We start from the raw sequence: 18,466 nt of genomic DNA, 5'->3' as shown, positions 1-18,466 counted from the left end.
GCCGGGCCGGGGGCCCCCCGCCGCACCACGTTTGTGCTCAGCCCTCATCCTGCCTGCGCTGTGACGCGTCTGGAAAAGAGCAAGTGGCCGGTGCCCGCCGTGTTTTGGTGTTTTTAATTGCGTTGATTAACGCTGTCTGTAAAAACGAGTGCTTCAGGCTCCCCATCCAGGTGCCCCCAGCAAATGGGGGGCTCCCTGGGGCCTGCTCCTCACTCCTCGTGACAGGACAGAGCCCAGGCTCGCTGCACAGCCCCAGAGCTCGAACAAGTCTTGCCCCGGCCCACACTTGCTCTTTTTTGGCCTCTTGCAGCAAAACCAGCGGCTGAAGAGCCGCATCCCCAGGTATTTCCTTTGTTTCGTTCACATTTCCAGTAAAACTCTCAGACAGGGGAGGTGGCAGTCCCGGAGCAGCCGCTGGTCCCCACAGGAAAGTTGTGGGGAAGCAACAAGATGTGCGGGTGCAACGAGGCCTTCCTCCCCAGAACCACTGGCACACAGCCTTTGAGCACAGGGGGAGAACAGGAGGTGTGAGAACATTTCTACTTTATCCATGCCACTCGATAACGAGAAGCTCACCTGCTCCAAGCCCCCAGGCCTGTGATTTTGCAAACTGGTGGCCTGCTTGGGTTGGCATCTCCACCCAAACGGCTCCAAGAGTTGATCAGCCAACGCTGTCGCTCCAGCACTTCTGTTTTCTCTAGCAAGAAGCGGTCGTACCCTCTGCTGCGCTGAGGGGCTGGGGTGCAGCAGCTTTTCTGGTGTCCTTTTTGGGTGCTGCTGGCTGTAAGTAGGGGCCCAGGACAAAATTCTGAGGTACAGCCAGTACCCCATCCTCACGCACCCCACCAGGAGAGCTGCACAAGGCAAGCTGGCAGCACTGCGTGGATCGGAGGGGTGGCATAACAACAAATTATTAAAATATATATATACACACTCGCACACCATCCAGATTAACCTTTAATCCAACCAACACACGCATGTGAAAGGACAAGCCCCTGAGCTGCGAGTGCCAGCCAGCCTCTGCAGCATTGGCAGGGGAGGGAAGAAACAATCTCTGGAGCAGGCTTTCCCATAACGCTGCACTGCAGTTCCTTACTACTTCACCTGACTCGCTAGCTGCTGCCAGAAAATTAGTGGCTGGCTGGAGGCCTGCTCCAATGCCATCGGTCACATCCAGCCCCGCTGGCTCAGGACAAGCACGCCGACCACACTTTGGTAAGGCAGGCACGGCCTGAGCCAGGACTGACTCAGGAAAGCCCCCCACCCTGTGGCTTTTGCTCCCCGCGCTGTTGTGACTCGGCAGCCATGCTCTCTATCCTCCAGCTAGTGCCAGCGGAGCTGTCCTGGCACCACCGCATCGTGTGAGGATGTCAGGAACTCCCTACACCCGGAGCAGCAGCCACCCTGCGACTGGTATTCTGCTTTTCCAGTTCTGATCCATCAAAGGCCAGCTGTCCTGGGTCACCTCTGTACAGCTCTAACTCACCCAGTGGTTAAAAATTAATAAAAACCTAACCTCCTCAAATTGAAGTAATGAATAATGCCAGGAACAGCCTTCTGCAGGCTCCATTCTTCATCAACCTTCCTTTACTGATCGTTCTCACGCACGCACACGCATTTTTCCGTTCTTTTTCCAACCACACTGCGTGCTTATACCAACAGGAGCGACGGGGGGAAAATAATTCAGCTGTAGAATTAAAGGAAGGGGAGGTAAATGACCACACAAACAGACCATTAAGTAAATGTCAGTTCTCATATTTAATATTTTAATAATTTTGTTTGCAACATTTACCACATAAATCATCTAAATAAATAGATGCTGTACAGTCTCTTATCCATATCAGTACAAAAATAAAACCACACTTTGTGTCAAATTATACTTGAGCCTGCCCTCCCTTTGCTATTACAACCTCCGTTTACAGCACATACTCGCTCAGAAAAGGCATTATACTCCGATGGGTTTGTTTGGAATTGGTTTACTCCCTACTTCTCCCCCTCCCAGACCCCCCCCAAATACATTCAATTAGTCTGTACAAAAGCTAGAAGCTCATTCTGTGCAAAAGGAAGCTTTCTGTGTGCAAAGACTCGGATACTCTAGCGTGCTGACAGGAACAACAGCAACAACCGAAGAGACAAGAACAAAAACCAGGGACCCTCCCTCCTAACTGACCCCATCCCCACGTTCCCCCCCGAGCAGCGGGGAAGCATACCAAATAAGATGAGTCAGTGCGCAGAAGAGTCCAAATGGCGTAGATAAGCTGAGGGGAAAGGTTGGAGCTGAAGCCCCCTTGAGAGAACTGGGGTTCCTCCAACCGTAGAGCTTACTAGGCGAGGGAGAAGAGTCTCTCATCTTAGCCTGCTCAAAAGGTTCTTTAGATATGCAGAATAAAAGCTTCAACTGAATCGTTTTAGTTATTTTGTCACCGTTTTGTTGGAGATAAGGTGAGGAAACAGCCCCCAGAAAAAATCTGAAGACAGCTTCTGGCTCACCCTCCCTTCCTCTCCCCGCATAAGGACAGGAACCTCCCCAGTCCCCACCTAGGCTAATAAGGTGCAATTCTTCAGACAGAAAACTTTACACAGATGTCTCCAGAGCTGGAAGAAGCGGCCGTAGTTCCAGACTAGGACTGCTGAAACTGAACTTCATTTTCTTTCCCCGGTCCTCAGGGAAAGGAGGTGGCGGGGAAGAAGCCAACGCGCACCCTGAAGGTGAGCTGGGGACTCTGCACGTCTCCTCTCCCCCCTCAGGGAGCCCTCCTTCGCTTGGCATGGCTGGAGCAAACTCTCCCCCTTCAGCCATGGGAGGGAAGCAAAGGGTTGGGTGGCAGCTCTGGAAAAACGATAAGGAACAGCCAGCATCCTGAAACAGATACATCTTTTGCTTTTCAAATGCCACTTTTAGGCAGACGATAAGGAGTGCTTTGCACTCCTAGTGCTTTGCATTTCCAAAGTGCTTCAAAACATACTTCAGACTTAAAAGCAAAAAAAAAAAGCTGCTTAACATTTTGACAGATTTGCAAAGAGCTTCTTTGTGCTGACACTACATTTTCTGGTTAAAAATAAAGTAATAATACAAAAAAGTCTCTCCTCCTCCTCCTCCCAAATCCCCCTCCTAGTCAAAACTCTGCTACCCCAGTAACGAGATAAGCTGGTGGAGGTTCTCAACAGGCTCATGAGCTCTCTCCAACATCTGACTGGCACCCTCAGACATCACCCACAGCACGTTTCAGACAAGAACCCCTGCCGTCTTTGCAGGGTGGCCCACGGCAGACAGAAACAATCTCAGCAGCGAAGTACCTACCCACGCCGTCTCGGTAGCAATCCATCTCTCCCCTAAGAGCCATTACCAACTCCCACTGAGCTCGGCTCCTCTGTACAGCTGCCGGTTACCTGGGGATCATCCCTGATAAGCCACTGCACTGAAAGTAAGGGTGCAAGGGAAGAGGGCTGGAAGAGAAAGAAAGGATCATCCCCTCAGGAAGTACTTGTTGCAGGAAAGGATTTGAAGGGCCTGAATTCAATTTTAAGTGATTGCTTCTCTCTCCCTCTGGCAGTTTCATAGGTGTTCCCATCTTAACCAGCTAGGTGGAATCTGGGTGGTTCGACACCCAGAAGGTTCGTGCCTGTCTCTGCAAGGACGGCAAGCGCAGCTCCACGGCAGTCAGGCTCAGTGGGCAGAGGACAACGTGACCGTAAGCTATTGTCTCAAAAACAAGTTTACCGCGCCCTTGGAGACCACTGTTTTGAAGACAAGCAGGGTACTTGACGTGCTACAGACGTGCTGCCTTGACCTGTACGTGCCACTGCTATACACTCTTCATACCCTACGTAAGCTGTTAACAGACGTCTCCCTTGCTTTCCCACCAGTAACAGGGACAGATGAATGCAGCGCTGACCAGCTCCTCTCTACACAGCCCACTCAGGCGGCCATCCACCCACTGACGCACCGTAACTGATGCAAGGGATCACAGGTTTTGGAGCAGAAGAGGCTGCATTTGAACAGTGGCTGAACATGGCCCGACTCCATCCCCCCATTGTCTCTTCTCCGTATATTGACCCTTCCCCATCCCCATCATGGGATTTTCCTCCTCTTCTTAGGGACTAAGGCGAATCCACAGCCAAGTGAGCAGCACGCGGAGCCTGTAGGGAACAGGCTGCTTTAATTTAGCTGCTAGTAACTGAACTGGGCTTCAGTGGATGGCAGTTAACACCAACATGATCAATTACAAAAAAAAAAAAAAATCAGGTTTATCACCTCAGCATTTGTTTTTAATCATGGGGGTTTTGGCCCGAGGCCCTAGATGGGCCTTGAGTTTCACTACAAGTTCTCTGCTCTTGCAACACATCTTCTCTCAGCTAACTGCTCACCCCAAGGCCTGCCCTCAGCCGCCTAGCAAGAGCAACTCTGAGGCACCTCCTTCCCTCCCTTCCCCCAGACAAGCAGCTGCCCCTGCTATTTTCCTATAGAGTCCAACAGCCTGCTTCTTCCCGGCCTGCAGGGAAGCAAGGGAGGAGCAGAAGAGGGGTAGATACCACTTAGCTTTAGGAAAAGGAGGTTTCCCCCCCACACACACACACTTTCCCTACTTCAGAAAACACGAACTTAAAGCCTGAGAGGAAAGGGTGGAGAGGCAATGGTAGATCGAGCTTTGCTCAAATACATGGATGTGGCTAACAGCACTCGCTGCTGTCTTCCGCACCCCAGCCTCTGTTGTGGCTACCACTGAGGGTCTTGCATGAGCTACCCTGCCTATTTTTTGACCTGTGCAAGGCCTCCCGTCTCTATTCCAGTAAAACCATCAAAGAACGCTAGCTGGTGTACAGCAGGAAACAGTACTGGGGCCACTGGCCCCCTGTGAGGTGAACAAACATTTTTACACAGTCAAAAAAAACACCAGGAGAACAATTCTGGACAGTTTCACAACACTAACAACAACCAAAAAAAAGCCATTCATTCATTTCTCTGTAAGCTTCTTTCTGTTTCTGAGCCTCTGACATAAGCAAGGGTCAAGTCACTAACAAATTTAGGCTTACTTTGGAAAACAGAATGGCACCTGGGTGTTCTCACAACGATATCCTGGCTATGCTTGAAAAAGGAAAGGAAAATAAAACAAACACCTTGGTCTGACTTCACAAGCAAGAGGGCCCCCAAGCAAAGGCAAGACAATAAGGAGCATGCAGGAGCTACGAGGCTACTTAATGCCACTATTTACGTGCTGAAACTTGCTGTTCCAAGGCATCACTTACATATCCAAGCAGTAACATCTAGTTTATAACCAGCCAGGAACAGAGGCAGTCCTTTCCAATTATTTATTGTTAACACTAGTTGGAAAAAAAATAAAAAAAGAGGTCTTCCAGTCTCAAGAAGCCCCTCAGTCCTGTCGTATCATATACAGTGACTTTATTGTGAGAAGATTTATGAAGAAACTTGTCTCCTAAACACGGCTGGTAAATTCTTACATAGAACAGTTCTTGGAGAATTTTGTTCATTGTGCATATTTCAGTAATTTTCACTGGCTGAAGTTTGTTTTCCTTGTTTATAGCCATGGAGCCAAATGAGGTATGGGAGAGTTAGCCCATTTCTATTCTCAGCTTGTTCTTCAAATAGAATTACTAAACTCTGCTTCAGCTGGATGCTATTCTGGCTCTCCTAATCAAACGGAATGCTTAACGAAATTCTGAGCACAGCATCTGATTTTCCTGATATGCTAGCCTGGGAGGTCCCAATTCAATTTTCTGATTTTTTGGCTGAACTCGCAAATGGACAGGACTGGGGAAAAAGAGACAAGTAAACCCAGAGAGCCTCTCCTGCCACCAAAAGTAAAAAAATCCCCATACATCTCTACACCTGCAGAAGTGGAGTAAAGCTAATTTTAAAGTCCCTGAAGACCAGCTCCACCAAGGAAGGCTACAATGATGTGTCACCAGACAGCATGGAAGAGAGCCACATCTTAAGCAGAGAAAAACCTTCTCAAAAGATCTTTAAGATAAGCAAGAATTCATGAATGTCAAAAAAAACAAAAAGCCAAGAAAAAACCCACCCCACAGTAGCTGCTTAGTTTCCTGCCACAAACTCCTCCTCACACGCACACACGCCAGACCCACGCACATGCAACTTGTTGGATCTTAACCTGATACGGGTTAACTCCTAACTGACCTGCACAGAAAACAGCACGGTAGCCAGGTACCTCGCTTGACGCTTCATGTAGCAAGGTGATTAGTCACCAGAAGAACACAAGCTGGCCTGATCCAAAAAAATGATTAAGAGATGAAGCTGTGGGTGTATCATCTTTGGGGAAAAAAAAAACACCACAGGTTTTTGAGAACTCCACTGCAAGAGGAAGAAAAGATGTTTAAAGAGAAATGCCAAAACAAAACATTGAGAAGTCTCAGCTGGTGAGTGGAAAAAAAAAAAAGCAGAAGACGGAAATCCAGTTTACTAGGACAAGCTCTTTCTTGCCACAGGATTGGTATTGCTTCCAGTCTCAGCCAAAACCTGTTTACCTTAGTAAATAGGAAGCTTTTTGGTGCATTTGTACACTGCGATGAAGACAGGAGAAAGGTGGCAGTAGCTGCATTAAAGAAAACAGATCCAACAGATGCCACGAAAATGTAACAGGATGAGCTGGAGTTCACGACTTTTCCAAAAACAAGCTAAATATTACACTTCTGCAACGGTAACTACCTGACCTGCTGCAACCCGGATGAGTGGACTCAGCCATGTAGGAAGACCACAGGTCACAGCAAAAAGAGATGCAGGTATTCAGCGTATTTGGCACGTGTCGGGAAGACGTGTGTGTGTGCGTGCATGTGTGTGTAGGGGGTGACAATGAGAGAGAGTATGCGACCCCACGCGCTGCAGAAGGGTGATCCTGTTTACACGATGCAACTCCAGACTCGGAAGCCTTGCTCCAGACACCCACTTTCAACAAACATCCTGGGCCTGTGTGCTTACCTCATCCATTCTGCCCTTGCTAGCTATTCTGAGCTTCTTTCCCACTCGCTCTTCCTCCCACCACATAACTCTCCCCCCCTTCCACTTCTCGCCCTCTCTGATTTCTCCATAATTAAACTTTCGTGTCACTTCTTTGGGAGACAAAAGATTAGTCCAAAAATTCAGGATCTTCCCAGCGGTCCTGAAACTGCTGTGACGCAGTAGAAGACAGGCCTGTTCAAACAGCTTTGAGATGGAAGGGGAAATCCTACGTCTACACTGACCTGTCACATCCTATCTGCCATAAAACCTGCTTTTAATAAAAGCTTTTGGGGCAGCCCAAGCACTTTGCAAAAAGCAGATGTTTGGATGACCAGAAGTCCCAGAGCTCCCAAATTCTGCAGGCTAGCAGCCAAAGCCTTGCAAAGGAACTACTGCACGCTGCGGAGTTCCACAGGTGTCTTTACCTCAGAGCTCAGAGGGCGCGTAGCTTCCTGTAAATACAGCAGGTAAGAGATGCATTGTGTGGAGTGGGGAAAGGGAACAAAGGATTTAAGGACAGTAATCACGACAGCCCATATTACTCTGCAGCACTCTCTCTGCCAGTTCCCACCTCAGACTCTAGGTTACTTTTCTTGCTTTCCATAGGAAAAGGTCTATAAAATTTTAAGTTATTTAAATAAAACTTGATTTTAAAAAATGGAAGAGAATACGCACGTGCGAGAACAGATGTTAAACTACCAACTCAAAAGACAGCAATTCTTCAAAAACCTCAAAGTGTCACAGGCAGTCCAGCACAAGGCATTTTTAAGTGCAAGATCAGGCGGGGTCTATTGAAATGCAGACCACTTTCCTTGGCAAAGAGTTTTAAGCCTTCCAAGGGGAAGTTCCCATCAGTAAAGTAGTACAGGATCACAGATACTGTGAGGAGACTGGAGTCATGGCAGATTATTACTCCGACAGTACAATCCAAGAATTCTCATTGCTAAGAATTAAGATTTTTTTTTTCCCCTCTTCAACTCTAATGCATGCCTTCCCCACATGTTGTTTACCTTGGATCTCCCAATGGCATCCAAGAACAGAATTTGCTGCTAATCAAGGTCCGTTCCTAGCTCAGTTCTGTCCAATTCCTGTGTCCTGGGCCCGTGCCAGTATCTCGAATATCTTTGCAGTGCCAGGCAATGCTTCAGTTGTCCTGGTAGCCCCTCCTCCCAGGGAGCAGGAGTCAGTTTTCAAACAACTACTACCACGGATTCAGGGCAGCATTTGTCATTAATACAGAATTTGGCAAAGGATAAGAACACCCCACTTTCCGTAACGCATTTCTCACACAGCACAGACGAGCCTGGAAATCTTGTTTAGCGTAGACAGAGCGGTATGTCTTGACTGTGCTGGGTTTCTGAGCTTTAATGAGGGCAAATTGAATTTAGGGAGCCAATCTAGATTTCAGAGATGCATTTCAGGCTTTCCTGCATGATCAACAAGCAAACGGAGAAACCTCTGCCGTCTGGGTGGACCTGTGCTGCACAGACTTACTTACCACAGGCAGGCAAACACAGTTCTGAAGTCCTGACAGCAGGCCACAGGGAAAACAGCACTGGAGAGAAAGTCTTAACAGGCTGGAGTTATCTACACAGGTAGGATCCATCGCCTCTCGCTGCTGGATGAAGAGAGGGAGGAGGAAGGTGGGAAGAGCAATGCACAGAGAAATATCTTTATCCAGGGGATATCAATTGCAGAACAAGGCGGCAGGCTGGAGATCCAGCTCTCTTTCCACCTCCACATGCCCTCTCCCCACAAACGCAGCTGCCGCCACTTAGCAGGATAAAAGGGGAATTGTTCAGCTTGCTGCTTTCACATCTAGGAGGGGAGTCTTTGCCAGGGAAAGGGCTGTCAGTTTTTCGGATGGACAAAGCAGTGACAAACACACACCCCCTATGCTGCAACCCCCCCCCCTTTTTTTTTTTGCGTATCTGAAAGGGGAAAAAGGAGGAAAAAGAAAAGGTCTCTGTAAACATTTTAAGGAGACATTTTGGATTTTTTTTCCTTAAGGGATAAAATAACCCCTCCCTAGCCCCACCCTAAAAGCACTGGATTTGGGGAGCACTGAAAACAGAGATTCAGAACTGCGCACTCCGGTCTCGGAAGAAGCCCTCGGCCACTTGTGCTTCTCTGAAAGTGACGGTGATGGAGTTTGCCGTGATGTCTGTCACTGTCACTTCGCTGGGGGGCACAGTGGGAATCCAAGGGAGACTGCCATCCACATCTGCTGCAAAAGGAGAGGCAGATAAGAGCACGTTAGTGAGAGGGAGAGAGGGCAGGGGAGAAGGAAAGGGGAAGATGGAAAAGGGGCCTCCTTTCTGACAAATGGTGGGTGAAGTCAGCCTGTACCGAGTCTGCACACACAAGGCAAGAAAGGGCATGGCCAAGCCCTCCCCTCAGAGGCTAAGGGAAAGCAGGAGGTCACTGCAGGTTATAATGGGGAAAGCAAAGAGCAGCAAGGGTGTTGAGATACACCCCAGCATCGAATCAGAAAAGACATAAGGCACCAAGACCCGTTAACACCACCCAGTGCATCCCACCAGCCACAATTCCCTGACATCTCTCATGTAACAGCCCCTCCGCTGCTTCTGTCAGTAAAACCCACTCACCCAGGTGAGAGCTCACCTGCTTGCAAATGCCCTACCCTGCTGAAAAGTCAGAAATCACAAGCTCTTAGAGACACTCCACTCTTCTGACCCTCCCACGGGAATCAAAGGGAACCAAAATCGAGGGTCTTCCGTGTACTGCACCTGTAATGTAGCCTGGGTGCAATTCTCTCCAAAACTCATCAATATTGCTTCACGGAGAAGCTGCTCTCCCTTTTTCACATCCGTCCTTTGCTCCCTGATAGGTCCATACAAGAAACCCAAACATTCCTGCACTTTCACACTGTAAGGATAATTAACCGTCCCTCTCCCACCCAAAACCTCATTTTTAGCCCCGAAAGACAGACACAAAAACATACAGAGGGCAGAAAACATACCCCCTCTCTGTCACTCTACCTGTACCATGCTCTGTTGTCCCCACCGAGGCAAAGAACATGGGAAAAATATCCCTAGCAGGGTATTTCCTGGCTTCTGTCTCAAATATTTGGGGTGTCTACTTTCACCTCAGGAAGAGTCCAATCCACCCTGGCGCTAGGTGGAATTCCACACATGCCATACGTCAAGGAGAGAACCGTTTTGCACATCTCTAGTGCCGCCCACCCTTCAGATCCCGGTGTGCTTTAAGGACCAGCACTTCTGGGGGAGAACAGCCCCCCGCATTTGGCCACTGCCTGTATGTGACCCCAGGTTCCTCTGTGCCTGCCCCATTGCTGCCCCTCTGGATTTCAGTCGCTGTTTGAGTCCCTCTCAGAAAAAAAAAAGAGGGGATAGTGCTGATTCCCAGAATACAGCCCTCTCCCAAAATCCTGCCTCATCCAGCCTGGCTCACAACTACTCCTAGCAAGGAGTAGCAGGATTCCCTTAGCTACTACAAGCTGCACAAGCCCTTGTTTTCCACTCCTCGGGAAGGCTTACGCCTTCAGAAGCTCTAATAATGCACGGATAGAGTTTCCCTGGTAACTCGGAGCAACACGCACATCCCACAGCTCTCCCGCACAAGATGCTGGTATCCCTCCCCACAACGCCAAATGTGCTTGGACATCTCCCATGCCTACACTCACGCTGCCTACTCAGAGGGATCAGGCAGGAGTTACCATCATCGCTTCATCTCTCTCCCCCCCCTTGCACATAGCTCTGCAGCAACAGACTTCAGAGAGGATGCGGGGTGTGGGGAGGAAGGGGAAGGAGGGGGCAGAAGGAATGCACTGCGGGTTCCTAAGGGCATTCCTGTTTGCTCTCAGAGCTGCACTAGGAGAGGAATGCTGGTGTCCTTGCTTGCCCACAGCCAGCCAAGCTCCTCTTAGCAGAGCAGCAGGCAAAACACGTGCTGGTACGTGGACAGAGGCAGAGCTCATCACTGTCACACCTGCGTGTCACCTCTGCTGGGAGGAAACTGAAAGACTGCAGTAACTTCCAGTAACTTCTGCCTGTTTTCTAACATCGGGAGGGACATTACCCATTTAAGACTACAACCGCACAAAAAAACAGATTAATCACTGAACATTGCAGTCGTAAGGGACCCACAAGGATCACTGAGCCCAACTCCTGGCTCCACACGGGACCACCCAAACCTCAGCCCATGTGTCTGAGAGCGTTGTCCAAACACTTCTTGAACTCTGACAGGCTCGGTGCCCTGACCACTGCCCTGGGGAGCCTGTTCCAGCACCTGAGCACCCTCTCGGTGAAGAGCCTTTTGTAACACCCAGCCTGCTCTCCCCTGTCGCACCTTTGTGCCTTTCCCTCAGGTCCTGTCGCTGTTCACAACCGGACGGTAGATTAAGATAAATCAGCAGGTTAAGATGTACTGACACCCAAACAGGAAAGGAATTTGCAGACAGGAGAGCCACAATGCGAGCCAGGGAGAGCTGCCCTGAGGACCTGACCTAAACCACAATCCCAGGATGGGGCAAATAAGGGGGAAGCACGTAGAGCATCCTTCTCATGCCCCAGAACTTCCCAGTCAAGAGGCGCCTGGCCTTACCTTCTTTGCTGGTGTTCTGCACGGCCTCCCAGTCCTCGGGGCTTTGCCTGGCCTCCAGGCCCACCGCATCGTTCAGGAAGAACTCACACCTGCAGTTCCGGCTCTCCAGGCTCGTCATGCGGGGGAACTTCTTCCGTGACAGTCGCAGGTACTTCTGGTTTTTGCGTTGCTTCCGGAGAGAGAATGGCAGGACTGTTCCCCCAGTCTTCTCTGAGAACTCTGCCTGCCCTGTCTTGGCCCCTGGCAGGCTACTGTCTCCTCCTCCAAACCTCCGTGCAAGAGAGAAACAGAGCTTCTCCTTTCCCTTGTGGGCACTCCTCAAGTCCATGCCATACAGCCGCTGCCAAGACATCAACACAGCAAGGGGCAGAATGGGAATCTGATAATAGCCAGGGCTCTCACCTGGGAGCTGGGAATCTATTCTCAGTTCAGGCCCTGGGCATTTAGGTGACCTAGGAGAAGTCGTTCTGCTCCTACCACACTGTTTCTCTCACTTCTTCACCTGCCATCCAAGCTCCTTCTCACACAGGCAGCCTGAGATTGGCTGCTTTGCGGGGCACCAATCAAAGCATGCTGGACCTCCACTTCCAAGCAGCTACTGGCTTGCACATGTCAGGAAGTCCAGGCCCAAGGTGAAATTAAAAGACCATGCAAACCAGGTAACTATTTGCAACCACCCAAGTCCAAAGCTAAGATCCTAGTTCAGAGAGCAAGAGCTGTTTTTCTTCCTTTGTTTTTTTCCCCCTTCTTCTCTGCTTTGTTAGCTGCTGTTCAGCTAACAGGTTAAAAGAACCTGCCTACCCACTGATTTAGCTTGCTACCTCCAATTTTGTCCACGCAAAAACCAATGGACAGTTTCCACTTTCCCGTGGGCAGGCCAGCAGCGCAGCAGCTAACCAGTCAGAACTATACAGTAGAAGAGCAAGAGGCTACCTGCAGCAGGAGGCGCTTTGGTTTGGGGCCTCTTTTTCTGTACCCTGAAGCGCGGTCTCTCTCTTCCCTGTGAAGGAGGAACACAAATCAAGCCAAGCACCAAACACCACAGCACAAAGCCTAGTCAAGACCTCCACCTTCTGCAGCAGAGCTCCCTCATTTTCTCCATCAAAACCCAATTACAAGCAGCGCGGGCTTGGAAAGCATGCCAGAATTTCTTCTTGTAGGAGTGAAATTCTTTCTACAAGGGATTTTTTCTCTGACTTTGCTGATCAAGGATGGGTTAGGGAAACTTATCACCTCACATCACTCCAGTCCAGCCCTGGACCTGATTAAAACCTGAAACCGATTGCGCTTTGGCTCAATGCTGCTTGTGTTTGGCCTCATTTCCCAAACAGTGCCAGCCCTGCCTTATCTGCCTCAGCCAAGACCGGGGTACAGAGATGGAGCAGGACTCATCCCTACACATCTCATCTTTGATTGAAGTAGGGTACTTTATGCACGCTACGAAATAAAGACACTATTTCCTTTTCCTGCATCCAGGGAGAGAAAAGAACATGCGCCCTTACTTTTCTTCATAAGCCACTACCAGGCGAGGGTCCAAGATATGATCCTCTGGCTCCCATGTGCTGTATCTGAAGAAAAACATAAGGAATATAAAGTAAACAACATTTTAATGAAACATTCTCTCTGCAGGGCTGCTCCCAGCGTGCTGAGGCCCTGGATACTGTCTTCACAAGGGTCAGTGGGGCCTGCCACAACATTGCTAGAGCTCTGAGGAATCCCAGCCATTCCCCCCCCAAAACTTCCTGCCAGACACCACCTCCTCTTCCCAAAAACAGGCAGGGCCAAGCATCAGGCAGCAATTTGTAGAACAGGGAAGGCTTTCTTCCCCAGGGCTCCCTCCACAGTTTGCAAAGCCTCTGCAGAGGCACAAACTGTTTTTAAGACAACGCCTAACCAGGTCACATTTGCAGCACTCCCACAAGTCCAGTAAATACGTGGAACGAGATGAGATCTGACACAGCTTTCTGAAAAATGGGTCTCTCTTAATTTAGAGTGCTCGAGGATTAAGTACACTTTCTCACCTGCATTATTAATTACCTCTAATCACTGGAGCCTAAAGTATTTATTTAAGAAGAGTTCAATTTTTCTCCACTGTTGCCATTCAACTAAACATGTTTAGGCCTGGGCCCTGAGGCAAGTTGATGGCGCCTTTCCAACTCTTCCTCCTCTTGCCCGGCTCCCCCTGCAGGTTATTTCGGTCTAGCAGAGGCCATCGGTTACATCTGTACCAGAGCAGGAGGAACCCACCTGCATCGCGGTTAGGGCTACTGAAACTACTCAAAATAAGCTCGATGCTCTGAAAGTAGCTCGTGAACAGCGTCACTCGCTGCCCCATCTCCCTCTGTGATTGCCAGATAGCTACGATGGAGCCAGCTGCTCGGGAAGGGTATGAACCCACACAGCAGGCCACACCAAAAGCCGTTCCCAAGGGGCACAGCCACACTTAATACCAGGAGGAGCAGCCAAAAACTCCCATTGTAAAAGGTTTCTGGAGGGTGGAAGGGTCACAAGGCAGTCCTTGCTGTGGGTTTTTTCTAAGGACTCGTGTTTGCCCAGAAAAGATGGGTGGCGTGTCTCTGTTACGCAACCTCAACAGCAAGAAAGCAAGCCTGAAACCCCAAATGCCTCCGGCCCTTTGGTTTCCTGGCCTGGAGGCAGAGCTCCTCCAGCCCCCGGTGAGGAGGGCCAGACAGGAGATGCGGGTGGGTGGCAAGAGTGCTTTTGTATCCGTGCCTCTGAGCTGGGGGAAAGCATTTTAGGATGCTTCCATTTCTGGATGAAGCACAGACTGCACATGAGGGCATGTGGCACATGCATATATGTATGCAGGGGAGGTGGTTTGGGAATGTTTTTCTTCTACCTCATGGGCGGATGAAATGGAAAGGCACTGAAACACGGGAGAGTTCCTGGAGAATGGTCCTACCCATGAAGGTGCAGTTCTTTTACGAATGGAGGAACAAAAATACGAAATTCAGGTATCCCAGAGCGCACCGTCCATCAGAGGGTTAAGAACAGACGTCTTCATAACCAACTGATCCCTCCCTCCCCTGCCCAAGCCTCCTGCAGCAACCTGACTGTGAGCCGTCAAAGCCAAGATGCTGTTTGAACAGAGGAAGGTTTCCTCCCAGCTGCAGGGATTCTGGCACTCGTTGTACAAATTTAGGAAAAATAATAACACTGGGGGGGGAAAGGGGGGAGGCCATCAGATTACTTTTCATGGGCAGGAGAAGAAAGAGGATTTGCTTTAAAAAAAAAAAAAAGAAAATGAAAAATCCATGGTGGGTGTTGCCTTTTTCTCTGCAGCTCAGTTCCTGGCTTCACTGCAGTGGCAAAACACTGCATATAAAAAAAAAACCACAGTTCAGTTTGCCACACACGCACACACACAGAGCTATATATACGGGCACACACAGCCCAGGCTGCAGCAGAACTGCAGAGAGCAGGCACTCTGGAAAACATAGATCATATGATCCTCCTCCCCCTCCTTCTACTCCTCCTCTTCCCCCTCCCCTCTTAACTCCAACAGAAGTTGTAAACAAGCTTGTAGCTAGAATCAGACTGTAACTCCTCCATTACCTGACTCCTGCAGTACAAGCCAGGAATCTGAGGAGCAGGGCTTTAACAATTTTCTTTTAACTGTCAAATATCAAATAAATGGCAAAGCAGCCAACTGCAGTCCTATCCTTGCTCTCCTCCATGAAGCCTTCAGTGGGAATCATGGAGTAACCGGTGCAGAGATTACAGAGCAATGCGACACAGCTGGGGAGGGGAATGAAGCAAAACACAACAAGGGATGAGGAAATAGATATATTGGAAGGCAAAGATGCAAACAGCTTGTGGTGCTACATGCCGTCACAGGCATATTTATGTTTACAGAGACAGAAGAGAGACTGCTAGCAGGATGGAAGTGACTTGCATGCTCAAAGCATCCTGGTTTTAAGCAACTCAAGCCACTGAGTGAACAGTTAAATAAATCAGTGCTCTTCAAAGCTGGAGCGTGCAGGAAGAGGGAAGGTGTTCGGACTTATCACAGCATCACAAGAAGGGAACCTTTGCACCCCCCTTGCTCTCTGGGCAGAAGGCTGTGCTTTTAACTCTCAGAACAGAGCTCCTGGTTCCCCCCGAGTTCGTTCCAAGGTGCATGGCACGGAAAGGCAGCAGCAGGAATAAGGGCTGCTCTGTCAAAAGAAACACGACACCATGCCTCCATCCACCTTCTGCAAAGTCACTGGCCAAGAAGGACCTCAAAGCGTTTGTGGGAAGGAGAACGGGACAAACATCGGTATTCCAGCCAAACGGGACGGTGCCTCACAGACTACGCATGTTTCCCAATCTCTACCAGTGATTAAATTAGGCTTTGCTACTTAGGAGGGAGAAGTGGTCCAAGAACTGAGCCACACTACGTGGCAGCTGGTACTCAAACGCACAAGGTTACGCTCCAACAGCAGAATTCACAGTCAAGAACAAAGTCACCCCACTCCCACCACCACCACCAGAGAGAGAAAGCTGCTTATTTGTGCGTGCCCTCTAAGCGCAAGGATTAGGCACGCAGGAACACATTTCAGCCTCTGAAACACCAGGTACAATCTGTCAGGACAACATCCGAGCAGCCCCCCTCTGCAGCTGCAAGGATGAGCCAGCAGGAGTTCCCTTCTGCTCAGCACCATCCAGTGCAACCGCACGCGTAGCGCAGTCGTACCCACGCACGTTGTGCACGTGCACAGCTACAAACAGAAAAGCAGATGGGTCCCTGCATGGACCGTGAGGCTGTTCTGCTAGAGCGCTAGCTGACATCATAATATTCTCCAGTTACCTAATCTTTTTAATCTCAAAGCTTTTTACAGATTGTGTAGGCACAAAGCAATCGCGCTTCTTCAGAGGCGGTTGCATTTTAATAGAGAGGTATCTGTAAACAGTGCGCAGCAATGCTGTAAAAAGATAGATACATTCTTTTCTTCTTGCAATATGGCAATCAAGCAAAAGCAGAAAGAGCACTCAAAACAACAACAGCTTTCAGACAAGGAAATGAAGGCATGGCGGTAATTTTCAAGGGACAAAGATCGCCTTTATTTGGCTACCATCAATAAAACTGAAATATTGCCCCTTTCCTTTGTGAATTGCAGAAGAGATACAGTAGGACTACAAGATAAGACCACCACCTTGTTTTCTATTTTAAAAGACTGCAAATAGCTCTACAAATAAAGCGGGGTCCTCTTGGTGCTGACTCAGAAAAGCAAGCCCCATTCCAAATCCAGAAGAATCAGGGTTCCCCGTCAAACTCGTACTGAATTTAAAAAGACTTGTATCTAGAAAGCATCTCAATGGAATATTTCAGTGGTGGCAAAAACCAACCAGAACAGACTGACACACGGTTTGTATCCCTCGGCTGCCAGTCCGGAAATAGTACAGAGTTTTGGTTTGTGGCTCTTTGTTTGTAGTTGTTGGAATGAGGCACGAGGTTACCCATGAAGAACGAGACGCTCAGTTGCAGAGATACAGTGAAAGCTATTACCGAATATTAAAGAAAAAAAAAAAGACAAGTAAAACACAACTTACTTTGGGGGCCATCCTTTCCACTTCACCAGGTATTCTACTTTACCCTGAGGGCGGAAAAAGGAAGAAGAAAACAGGTGAACTCTGCAACCAAATATGGGCTACAGTAAGAGGTGCAACCAATCAACAGGACTAAACTCTGCAACTGAAGAGCTTATTTCCCATCTCTTTATTTTCAAAAGAAAGCCACTTCCTCGTTCAGCTGTGCTTGCTGTACCTCTTCTCCCAGGACATGGGGGCACAGGGCTATTTAAAAGTGCCTGAACTACCATCAGCTTGGGATCATACCTTTGCAGAAGCTAGCAGTCAGAACCCCAAAAGCCAGCCGGCAAGCCAGACTGCAACCGTCCCTGCGCTTACAGGGAACGCTTCAAGAAGTCAGCATGCATAAACGTGAGAGGGAGATGCATGCCAAGAGCAGGTGTCAAAGGAATTTGTTTAAGCAGGGAGGAGAAATACAAGATTTCAGATCCTATGAAGCATCTCTTTGGCATGTTCCCTTCCAGTTGCTACACGCCTTACTGGAGCACTGCTCCATCCATCACAGTCACGCATCCTTTCGACCCAAACAAACAGCAGTTCACAACCCAACTTCAGAGTTAACCGTTTATTTGTTCACTCCAAGTACAAAACCAAAAATCCAAGCAGCAGCAGCACACTCAAGGGCCCAGAGGAGCACGCGCAATCAGCGCAATCTTTAATATGATACCGAGGGACTTGCAAAGCACTTCCCAAAGCACGGCAGAGGCCTTCAGGTTAGCAGGAGGATGCCAGCGCTGCAGGTGCACAAGCCTTTACACAACAGCGCAGGAGGCAAAGCGAGCTGCAACGTGGGATTTATTTGCCTACGGGGGGCAGCTCCCAGATGCTTGGGAAGGCGACGCTATAAGGAACTTTGTAAAGGCTGGGGGATCCCGATGCGCTGCATCCCCTGTAACCCCCCACGGGGGTGCAGCCCCTTCCTCCACAGGAGGAACCCCCCCCCGCCCCCAACCTGCCCGGGGGTGCCCAGTTCGCCTTGTCGGCAACCCCAAACCCACCCCAACCCCTCCCCACACCTCCCCCAGCCCCGTCAGCGCCGTGAGGGCGGCGGGAAGGAGCCGGTTCTGCGAGGGGGGCGTGCGTGAGGGGGGGGGTGGAGGGGGTCCCGCTACCCGCCCGCCGCGCAGCCCACCTTCCGCACACGCTTCTTGCGGATGCTCTCCACCGCGAACACCTGCTCCCCGATGGCCGACAGCTCCATGAGGGCGGGCGGGCGCTGTGGTGACGGCCGTTACGCGGCGGCCGTTGCCCGGTGGCGGCCGTTAACGGTTTCCCCCCCCCCCCCGCACCCCCTCACACGCCCCCTCG

General features: G+C 49.8%; 1 protein-coding gene across 3 annotated transcripts; it reads right to left on the bottom strand.

Moving 5' to 3' along the window:
- Positions 1 to 1,739: 1,739 nt before the first annotated feature.
- CBX7 (chromobox 7) lies at positions 1,740 to 18,453 on the bottom strand. Of its 3 annotated transcripts, none has more exons than XM_080571441.1 (7): positions 18,291 to 18,453; positions 17,120 to 17,163; positions 13,066 to 13,131; positions 12,497 to 12,563; positions 11,564 to 11,903; positions 9,069 to 9,203; positions 1,740 to 8,594 (listed from the first exon to the last, which is right to left on the bottom strand). In XM_080571441.1, the coding sequence occupies exons 1-7, from the start codon at positions 18,357 to 18,359 to the stop codon at positions 8,560 to 8,562; spliced, it is 756 nt and encodes a 251-aa protein (XP_080427567.1). In that variant the 5' UTR covers positions 18,360 to 18,453; the 3' UTR covers positions 1,740 to 8,559. The 3 variants fall into 3 exon arrangements, with proteins under 3 accessions (XP_080427567.1, XP_080427568.1, XP_080427569.1); XM_080571442.1 differs by having other exon boundaries at positions 9,069 to 9,200; positions 18,291 to 18,451; XM_080571443.1 differs by having other exon boundaries at positions 1,740 to 9,200; positions 18,291 to 18,448.
- Positions 18,454 to 18,466: the final 13 nt, after the last annotated feature.

The sequence above is a fragment of the Anser brachyrhynchus genome, assembly GCF_964034855.1.
Source record: "Anser brachyrhynchus genome assembly, chromosome: 1".
Lineage (NCBI taxonomy): Eukaryota > Metazoa > Chordata > Aves > Anseriformes > Anatidae > Anser > Anser brachyrhynchus.
Note: the sequence above shows the minus strand (reverse complement) of the source record. Positions and strands in the feature narration are given on the sequence as shown.

Coding starts and splice junctions, on each gene's coding strand:
- CBX7 (XM_080571441.1), bottom strand. CDS start 18,359: ATGGAGCTGTCGGCCATCGGGGAGCAGGTGTTCGCGGTGGAGAGCATC. Junction 12,564..13,065: donor GTAGTGGCTTATGAAGAAAA/GTAAGGGCGCAT, acceptor CCTCCTTCACAG/GGAAGAGAGAGACCGCGCTT. Junction 9,204..11,563: donor GCAGAACACCAGCAAAGAAG/GTAAGGCCAGGC, acceptor CTCCTTTTGCAG/CAGATGTGGATGGCAGTCTC.